At 39.6% G+C, this 10,980-nt stretch overlaps 1 protein-coding gene across 2 annotated transcripts in view; it reads left to right on the top strand.

Annotated features, from left to right (window-relative positions):
• The first annotated feature begins 813 nt into the window (after positions 1 to 813).
• The window catches only part of PIP5K1B (phosphatidylinositol-4-phosphate 5-kinase type 1 beta), a 123,225-nt gene continuing 113,058 nt past the window's right edge, over positions 814 to 10,980 (top strand). For both annotated transcript variants that reach the window (XM_030568059.1, XM_030568058.1), the window contains exons 1-2: positions 814 to 897; positions 2,102 to 2,170. In XM_030568059.1, the coding sequence (XP_030423919.1) occupies positions 2,102 to 2,170 (69 nt within the window). In that variant the 5' untranslated portion in view covers positions 814 to 897. The remainder of the gene's footprint in view (positions 898 to 2,101; positions 2,171 to 10,980) is intronic.

The raw sequence follows: 10,980 nt of genomic DNA, 5'->3' as shown, positions 1-10,980 counted from the left end.
AGCTGAAGCTTTAAAATTATTAGAACACAAATTGTCAACATCACATGTCCAGATGTAAAAAGTCAATATCCTTAAATCAAACTCCGTTTTCAGGAAGCATTTATCTGTCTTTGCCTATCTGTAAATTTCAGTAATTTTCAGTGGAAATATTTCCACAGGTTTCTATGTGTAGGGTGAAATTGACATTTTACCAATAAAAAGCTAGTCTTTCCAAGACTACCAATAATATATTAATTACTTAATTATGATAGCTTAATTATATACAGGTTAGAAAGCTTTGTATAGTAAGTGCTGAATGAGTTCCTTCTGAAGTAAAGTTTGTTTGTTTGTTTGTTTGTTTACTAACTATTCAGTACCCCATCCTGCAAACCCTCACTCATGTAAGTAGTCCTGCTGACTTCGGTATGGATTACTCAAGTGAGTACAGGTTGCAGGGTTGGGTGTTCGCTTTACAAACTCTTCAGGGCACAGAACATGTCTTAATTATGTTCTGTACTATACCATGAAAATTTATGGCCCGACATAAATGTTTTTCAATAAGGACGTCCATGACACAGTAGCATTGTATCTAGGGCAGAGGCAAGTTAGAACTCAGAAAGGATGACCATATTGATTTTATTCAGTGTAGCAAAAGCTAGTTCTATTAAATATACATTAATAATCAAACCACTTGAGAAAGATCTTGTATTGCCCTGCTTCTTGCAAAGCTCTAACCTACTCAGAAAGTAAAAATTCCTTTCTACATGAAACATTAAACAATATCTAACAGAGTTAAACTCAGATTACATAATGCTGAATGATTTTTGTGTTAACAGGGACCCGGAAAAATTGACAGCATCAATGAATGGGTTGACAGTCACTCTCGGCTCCAGATGACTTGCAATTTAGTTCAGAAAGGTATGTATATCTTCATTATAACACTAATATGTAACACTAGGAAAGTGTAGCAGGATTTAAAACTTGCCGTTTTAATTCTTCCTTTCCTTGGCATCTATACTTGCAGGTGATCTTGGGTGGGGGAATGTGATTTATTCTTGAACTGGTGTTGCTTTACTGCAATTAGCAGGTACAATGTCAAATATCACCTTGCAACTTTGGGGACAGTGTGTCAACTTAGCCACGGGTCTTGGGTCTCTTGGGCATGCAGGATGTGCCATCACAAATCTAGATCCCAAGCACAATCCTCATGGTTTATACCCGTTATTGCATACATCAAGTTTGTCTTACAGAATCTGTTGTGAAGTCAAACTTTGACTTCTACATCTGTAGTCTTGTACAAACAAGAATCCGTCTTTCAGATAATTGTGTTGAGGGACTAAAGAAGGGGGAAAGGGGAATGCAGAAGATGTCATTTAATTGGATTCCAGTAAAAAAAAAGTCTGATAGTATGTCCAGGCAGTCTTGTTCTCCAAATCTTATTTACTATTTATCTGCCTGGGAACCCCCGTTGTGCTAAATCCTGTACAAAATCAGAACAAAAAGACAGTTCCTGCCCCAAAGAGCTTGCAATCTAACTAGACTTCGACACTAAGAAAAATTTATTCAAGTTGACTTGAATATAAAAACTGACAGGTGAGTTTGAAAGTTGCTGAAGGTCCATAACCAAAGGGTGGTGAGAAGTAATCACTTGTCACATATCTAGTGCAATACTACACTTGATCATGCTGCTCAGTCTGGATTCATTTAACATACTCTGAAAGAGGGGGTAAAAAGAATGTTACTGAATATCCACTGAGGATACTAACTAGGAAAGAGTTACAGATATTAGTAAGGAAAGAAATAATACAGAAGGACCTAGAGAGGTTAGAAACATGAATGAAAGTGTTACAAAAAACAAAGCACATGTATGGATGAGAGTGAATGGCAAATTAGGCATGAGTTAGTAGTGTGGGATGTCTGCAGGAAAGGTCAGTGCAATCTTGAGCTGCTTTTGGTTATTGATTTAAGTGAGAGGCTAAAAGAAACTCTTAACAATTTTTTGAGGAGAGTCTTTACACAATTTAACAACTTATTACTGTCCTCTCTAAAAATCAGAATTTAGCAAGTGGGGATAACAAATTAGTATTTATGGTTTAAAAAATACCTGTTTTCTATCTCTTAGATGTCATCTGTTACTGAAAATGGAGATGCCCCTGCTGGAAAACAAAATGAGGAGAAAACATATAAAAAGGTAAATGTGACCAGTAACCTTCCTTTTGTAAGGTTGTTTAGTACAGTATATCGATTCTATAGCTGTGTATTTTTTAGTCTCTAGTGCATGAGAGTTTAGGAATGCTCAAGTATTAATGTGGAGCCTTCAAAGTAGAAGAAAACAAATCTCTTTCTATATATAGAAAGAGAGAGACCTATCTCATAGAACTGGAAGGAACCTTGAAAGGTCATTAAATCCAGTCCCCTGCCTTCACTAGCAGGACCAAGTACTGATTTTTGCCCCAGATCCCTAAGTGGCCCTCTCAAGGATTGAACTCACAACCCTGGGTTTAGCAGGCCAAGGCTCAAACCACTGAACTGCCCCTCCCCCCTTTGTACTTGTTGTAAGTCAAACATTCATCCAAATAGGCCAAAGAAGCAAAACAAAATAAATGCCATTGTTTACTTCTGAGTCCTTTCTCTTTTGTAAAAGATATACCAAGTTCCTGTACCCAGGAAGTGTGACTACTCAATATTAACATCTCTTCTTAAATACACACCTTGCTATAGCATGGAAAATTCTTGGCTCCTAGCAACAGAGATATCTCTGTTGCTAAAAACAGTATTGTCCGAGAATCTAGTACAGTAAGTTCTCAAATGCTTCAAATGTTTGTACTGTCTCTTGACTACGAATTAACCCTCAATATTTTGCCAAAGGTGTGGTTTTTGTTTTGTATGGGTTTTTTAGGTAATTTTGTTTAATAGATAACTTAATGCCTTTAATTCTTTCTTACAATAACAACCATAGAGATTAACACAGTATTTGTATCACAGTGTAACAGAGACTGTTGTTTAGGTGCTACGTCAACATATAGTACCTTCCTTGCTGCTGCTTCCTCTCCTTGATTTTCTGTATGTGTGACATTAAGCGAGAGTCTTATTAGCAATGATGGTACCCACAATAAGCTTTTTTTTTAAATTAAAACAAAAATATAAATTTAATTTTAGAAAAAAATCAGTATCTTTAAAGTGAACAAATACTTGGCTACTGGATTCAGTTCTCTCCTTTTGGTTGCCAGCACTGTTCTATACAGCAGGGACGGTCCCTCCCTTTGTGTTTGTACAGCGCATAGTACAACTGAGCTCTGGCCTATAAGAGTTCCTGCAATACCAATAACAAATGATAATTTTTCTACTTTTGCTGTTTTGCTGTAACACTGTTGGTAAAGTTGGGGAGGATTTTTAGACATTCCATTTTAATTCTTCCTTTCCGTGGCAGCCACACTCAGTATGTGGATGGCTTTAAAATTTTAGACCCTTTTCTTTCCTTAGAAGCAACAGGCAGTTATGTTTGAGCTGGCTTTATAGATGACTTTATTGTTGTTTGTGTTAGCATCCCTCAAGGATTGAATACTGATGGGTGTTTGAGGCAGGGGTTCAGAAAAAGGCTGGGTTCACAGCTCCATTAAATGAAGAGAGTATAGTACTTCCAATAGAGAGGTACTGTAAGTAAAGAGAGAATACTTTAGTTTATGAAATTAGTACTTCTTCCATGAGGAGTGTAACCTCTAGTGACAACAACTCACCTGTTTTTCTTTTGCTGTACCTATTCTTTCTGGACTTGTGCCCTTGCCTCAGAGGATCCCAATCTTTCCCTGTCCCCCCAATCCCAAAACTAGCCACAATTTCTTGCCACAACAATATTTTGCAGCTGCCTCTTGCAGTTCTTTGCAGCTAACTTTTAATGATAGGATATGTTCCCAGAGATTAACAGGTGTATATTCTAGAACTAATTTTTTGAAAGAAGTATACATACAATATCAGATTGATCCAGTTTTGTTGGCAACTCATATATGTTGTCCTAGTGCAAAATGACACTAGTCATGACTGGAAAATCTCCAGTGGAGAGGTAGAAATAAAAGGCGGCACTGGGACATCAGCAGATTTTATTTGTTTATTTATGGAAGAACTGAGAGCTCTTAAGTGGTTGCTGTCAATATGTTCCTAGCTAGGAAAAGTACAGAGATGACCAAGTATTTTTGTGATTTAGAATCTTTACACGCACTACCTTACACACTAGTTATTCTGCAGTGAATTCTTCATATTAATTTAAGGAATGCATTGTCAAAGGGTGCTAAAGATTGTAGTTCATAAGTTCCTGGGATTTGGGGGTCAGAATCTTCTTCTGTTTTTGGACTGGTAAGATTTCATGCTTTTTCCCCTTAATATTGTCAACAGGCCAAATTTGCTCCAGGGTAATGACAGTTCACAGAAGTAAGTTTGCCTATAGCTAGAGTGCAATAGTGCAAGCTACTTGCAGTCCCTGTGGCATTACAGGCCCAGAACTGGTAGCACAACTTCAGAAGTGGGCGTCCTGGCCCAGAGATGTGCTAATTCAACTCTCCCAGCCGGCCATGTTTGGCTGGGCTCCTTTAGAGCCTCAGCAGGATTTTAAAGCTGTTCTCTCCCAAAGTGCCACCCCCACCCCTGCACAACACAGCTGTCTCTTTCTAACTGGCATGCCTCGGCCCCAGTACTAATAATTTATAGTACTTTGCTAAAGTGCTGATTAAGTGAAGTACATAAGCATGTGCTGCAATGCTTTGCTGAATCTGGACCTGAAATGGCTTTGTAGGAGTCTAACCCAGCAGATAGACTCCTTGCAGACACATCCCATAACATTTAAAGATTTAGTAATGTTCAGATGACAAAAATAAAACCAAATCATTACGGCCACATTCGGTTCTGGTGCAACTCTATTGAAGTAAATGGAGTTGCACCTGCTTTACACAAGGGCTGAATTTGTCACCCAATATTTAAAAAGCAAAATTATTTATAAGACACCCAAATGAGGCTTGTCCCTTTAGATATTGTATTTTGCTTCTTAATAGTTTATTTCCTGTGTGTATTCATCTCTCAGAGTAATAGGCAGTGATTATAATGTTTGCAGAGGGTTAGTCATATTTATAAAATACATACAAAAAAGGAATATGATGCATGGAAAATTTCTACTTGTGATGTAAAATCCAGTGATCCATAAGTGTACAGTGATCCCTTCATTATTTATTACAAATATTTTCACTATAAAAAGAAATAGTATTTTTCAGTTCACCTCATACAAGTTCTGTAGTGCAGTCTCCATAGGGAAAGTGCAGCTTGCAAATATAGATTTTTATTTTAACATAACTGCACTCAGTCTTACTTCTTGTTCAGCCAATTGCTAAGACAAACAAGTTCGTTTACATTTACAGGAGATATTGCTGCTCACTTCTTAAAATAAAACTACAGTGTTTTGTGACTGTTTACTATGTATTTTAGTTTCTATGTTTATTTTGTGATTCTTTCCCACAGCTAGTGAAAATATTTATAATAAATAATAGTCAGCACTGTACACTTTGTATTCTATGTTGTATTTTAAATCAATACTTTTGAAAATGTAGAACATTCAAAATATTTATAATACATTTAAATTGGTATTCTGTTTAACAGCGTGACTTAAAACTGTGATTAATCATGACTATTTTTTACTCGCCTGATTAATCGCAATATTTTTGTTTGTTTGGCCCTAGTTTTAGACAGCTTGTTCATTTTGGAGTTATTCACCACACACATATGAATCTCTGGGACCTATTTTAAGTTTTGGCTGAATTTATAAACTTCTTGATTGGTTTTGCTGGGTTTATAAATATTCTAGATATAACCTGAGGGATTTGCAATCTCTCTAATCAAATAATTTGGCTAAAGAAATACAGAAACTTCACAAATATTCAATTTCTTCAGTTTAAAAATTGCATAACGGCAGTTCAAGATCCCAAACTATGCAGATATGGCCAATGGATTCTGTACACTCTGTAAGTGTATGGTATGATTTTAAGGAAACTAATAGCTTCAGACACACCACTTGGGGCCTGAAAGCTCTGTGAGCTCAATAGCTATGAAACGTTTATCAAAAGAGTTTAGGATATATCTATCTGTTGGTAGGAAGATGCCTCCCAGCCTGGTTAGATAGACACACGCAAGCTCTTCTCAAGCTAGTGTGCCATGCTGCAGTGTGGATGTTGCAGCATGGGCAGTGGCACAGGCTAGCCATCCAAGTACTGATCTGGTGAATCTGGTGGGCTTCTACTGAGGCAGCTAACCTGAGCTGCTGTCAATGCCACAACATCCACAGTGCTGTTTTTTGTGCGCTAACTCGAGCAGAACTAGCGTGTCTGTCTGCCCAAGTTGGGAGGCATGATCCTATCTGCAGTGTAGACATACCCCTCGATAGCAGAGTGCCTTAGATTAGAACTTTTGCTGGGTATCTCACACAATCTTCTGGGTGGCTGAGGAGGTCGTCACTTGCATGAAATATCCATTGGAGTTTACAATCTCTGCTGATCGGCCAGAGGATTCTGTGGCCTCTGCTGTGGTTCTTGTGCGAGTTGCAATAGGCAATAGAGGAGGCCTCAGGCCCTGATTAGGGCATGGAACTTCTGCATGTTCCCACTCACAGAGCAACACCCAGATCTGCTCCCCAGTGAAGGGTAAACCAGATTTCAGGAGTCTCCTGTCACTTGCCACTATGATGGGGAATCCACTAGCTCATGGTGGGGTATGTATAATAATAAAGGTAAGGCTGAAGTCAAAGCAAATGTGGAAAGCATTTATTGTCTGTTTTCTGGCAGTTGCAGTGAGTTTACTAATACCTAGATTATGTATTTGCTGACAACCTTTACACTAAAATCAGACTTTGCACCTCAGCTTTATCTTCAGTTCCTTCTGCTTTGCATTTTATAACAAATGCTTTACGTAACCAATTCAATGTTGCACTTAAACAGAATGAGTCAGGTTTATTGTGGCTGTAATTTGTCTCCCTTTGCCAGCATGGGTCACTGCACCCCTGTGGGGAAAGCACCCAAGTGAAGGAAGGTGATGAGTGAGGGCTTTAACTTCCACCGTGGATACTATACAAACCCTGCTGAGAGAGCCTGCAGTGTGAATGCAGTAAATTACCACATCCTTTAGTTGCCATAGCTATGTCCCCTATCCCTTGCTATCACCCACCACTTCTTGGGCTGTGCTAGATAGCTGCAGGCCCCTAGCGGGACAGAGAGGGGATCCACTGGTGGAAGCTGGTATAGAAGCCAAAGTGAACCTGGCCCCCTCTGTTTATGTGTAACACTGAATGGGTTATGTAAATAAATCTAGCCTAGAATATTAAAATTAAGGTCAACATTTTCACAAGTGACCTCTAGCTTTGAGTGCTTGTTTTCTTTAAGGGTGTTGACCACTCTCAGCTTCCAAGGACGTTACTTGCAATTATGGGTGCTCAGCACTTCCAAAAGTGAGGTCTACGTTTTCTCAAATTGGACACCCAGAATCAACAAACACTCTTAAAAATGTAAACATAGACATTTTCAAAGAACGGCGAAAATGAACAAATATCTTTAGTACCTTTTAATTTCCTGCCGAGCTGCCCAGCAGTGATCACCACCATTCATAAAACAGTTACAAGAAATCTATTTCCCAGCCCTCTTTTGAACAGCGCAGCATATCAGAAAGTGAAATTGATACGAAAAGAACAATGTTGCAATTGTTTTGACGTAGGAATTACAACGAAAGAAAGTTGCAGTGCAATTACATGTTCAATATCAAAATATTACTCATTGCAAAGAGTAGCCACCATCATTTCATTGAGTTCTGTTGAAGTGGTTCTAAGGGGCAGGGAAGAGAGATGGATCAAAGACAGGGAATAGAATTGTGTAACACAACTTTCTGAGATGAGGAGAGGGCAGATAAAGCCTGAGGGCTACTGCTGACCTTTAACCTTTGTAGCTGCCCCTATATCTTTGTCACTAAACTTTTGTACCTTTCCTGACCCACCACTCCCTGCAGCTTCCCATAACTGCATCTATTAGATAAGAGTAAATGTTTTCTTCCTTCCCACTCTTAAGCAATAGATTGTTTTATTGCAATTAGAATTAGGTTTGGCCTGTAGGTCTGGAAGTCACATTTGCTGCCAACACAGCAGGTGTGCCACAATAATAACAAAGGTGATCTTGTTCTCCAGAGAGGAAAAGTCAAGTATTAGTGTCCACCTACCCAGCAGTACCAAGGTCAGAAAGGAGTTTGAGGGACTGCAGTCCCAGATCTAAGAGTACCACAAACAACAGGTGGGTATCCTTGCTGGTAGTCCGAGTGCAGTCTGAAATCGGGCATACTAGAATGCAGCCACTCATAGTTACAAATGGTGGTGAAATAGTAGGCTTGTGCAGCTTAGGCCTTTTAAAAAGAATGGAGAGATTTATTTTGAGTAGTTATGTTACAACAGTGAGATGAGACGAAAAATGTCTAAAGTGTGACTGCCTCAAAAATGACCAGTAAAGTCAAGGAATTTATTCCAATACCCCTCCAGCAAAAAACAATTAAAATGGGTGCTGTATCAATGACACAGCACCCACCCAGAGCTGGATGTCCTCCTTAGCAGCAGCAGCAGCGAATGTAAAGTTAACTGGACACAACAAGTACCTAACACAATAATAAAAATAAAATTATCACTGCTCTAACATCTTTTAAAAGGTGACGAGGAGAAGAAATATCACTGTGCGACATGCTCTGACCTTAGGTGGTTTGACTTAAGTTTCAAGGCTGTTTATATTTCATGAGAATGGGAAAGGTGTTTGCATGGGGTTGAAAAAGATCCTGTGTGTAGATTGTTGTTACTTGTAAGTAAGTATGACTGAAGAACAAATGCTTCCTTGTAGTAAAAAATTCCTAGAGCATGGACATGACTCAAAGCTGACTTGAATCATTTTGAATTTTTTTTTTTAAAAAAAGGAAATTTCTAGTATTTCATTAAAATTAGTGGGAGACCTGCCTGCAGAACGGTTATCTTTTACCTTTAGTCCCTTTTTCAGATTTATCATTGTGCAGTGGTGATATAATTTAAATTAATTACACTGACAATTAAAAATTATATACCAAATACCTTCATGTAAATCATCCTTCAGTTAGGGACTTCTGTGATTTAGGAGTTGTACCTATGTCATGCGAGCCCCAGAGAGGGAAGTAATTTAACAGAAACTGCAGTGGGGAGTGTAATTTAATAGACATTAGGCCAGTGGTCCCCAACGCAGTGCCCATGGGCACCATGGCACCCACCGGGGCATCTATGTGCGCCTGCGTACTGTCCAGTAGATGAGCACCTGCCAAAAAGCCGCTGAGAAGCAGCGTCATCCAGAGGCATCGCCACTGAAATGCTGCTGATTTTCGGCGGCATTTCAGAAGCAACACCTCTGGATGACATTGCTTCTCGGCAGTGACACTTATTGACATTGCAGCTTCTGGGTGGCATTTCAGTGGATGCTTATCCGCCAGCCACAGTCCTCGGTGGCTTGTCGTCCGGCACCCACCAGACGAAAAAGGTTGGGGACCACTGCACCAGGGTTTCTAAAGGAAGATGTACTGAATATAGTTGAATAGTGTTAAGAATTATTATAAACCTGTTGAAACTCGGGGACTTGAATTGTGGCGATAAGAGTAGCAAATGTAAACAAAACAGCAATACGAACAGCCAGGGGAAGCAGGCTACTAGCACCAAGCAGGCAGGGAGCAGGAGAGAAGGATGGGTTGCTTGTGGCATACAGGATAGGGGTGTTACGGGATACAAAATCAGCCCATTTGACTAAATCCCCACAAGCAGCAAGATAGGGGAGTGGGGCAACAGCAGTGGTAAAAGGGAGTGGGCCACTGGACGTCTCCTTACAGGAGTCATGCTGCAGGACAGAACAAGCCACTGAAAGTTTTCCTATAAATATTCTTGCCCTTGGGCAAGAAACAGTGAGTGGTGGAAAGGCCCAACTTTGAGCATTTAACTATCCCTACCATTCCTTACTGCACTAATAAAGAGCAAGGTGGTTATTAGTATTTAATAATAATAATAGTATTACAGAACTTAAAGGTCCTAAACAAGATCTTGGCCCCACTATGTTAGGTGCTGTGTATTGACATAGTAAGTTCCTATCCTGAAGAGTTCATAGTCTAAATAGACAAAGCGGACAAGGGTTGGAAAAAAGCAAGTATTCGTGTGTGTGTGTGTGTGTGTGTGTGTGTGTGTGTGTATGAGAAAGAGATGTACAGAGAGAGTAGTTATTTTGTATCACACACTAGCATGCTAGGTGCTACACAGGTGAACCAGAAGACATGTCCTTTTCCCAGAGTTTATAATCTCACTCATTTTGTCATATCTAAAACTGAGCGACACAAAAGGAAGGGAATTGGGTGAATAAGGGCGATAATTATATCAATGTGGCTGTGCAGTTACTCTGTTCAGGCATGTATCAGAGGGGTAGCCGTGTTAGTCTGGATCTGTAAAAGCAGCAAAGAGTCCTGTGGCACCTTATAGACTAACATACGTTTTTGGAGCATGAGCTTTCGTGGGTGAATACCCACTTCGTCAGATGCATGTAGTGGAAATTTCCAGGGGCAGGTATATATATGCAGGCAAGCTAGAGATAATGAGGTAGTTCAATCAGGGAGGATGAGGCCCTGTTTTAGCAGTTGAGGTGTGAAAACCAAAGGAGGAGAAACTGGCAACCCATTCACAGTCTTTGTTTAATCCTGAGCTGATGGTGTCAAATTTGCAGATGAACTGAAGCTCAGCAATTTCTCTTTGAAGTCTGGTCCTGACATTTTTTTGCTGCAGGATGGCCTCCTTAAGGTCTGCTATAGTGTGGCCAGGGAGGTTGAAGTGTTCTCCAACAGGTTTTTGTATATTGCCATTCCTAATATCTGATTTGTGTCCATTTATCCTTTTCCGTAGCGACTGTCCAGTTTGGCCAATGTACATAGCAGAGGGGCATTGCTGGC

Source organism: Gopherus evgoodei, chromosome 6 (assembly GCF_007399415.2).
Source record: "Gopherus evgoodei ecotype Sinaloan lineage chromosome 6, rGopEvg1_v1.p, whole genome shotgun sequence".
NCBI classification, from domain to species: Eukaryota; Metazoa; Chordata; order Testudines; family Testudinidae; genus Gopherus; species Gopherus evgoodei.
This window is presented reverse-complemented; position numbering and strand designations above follow the sequence as displayed.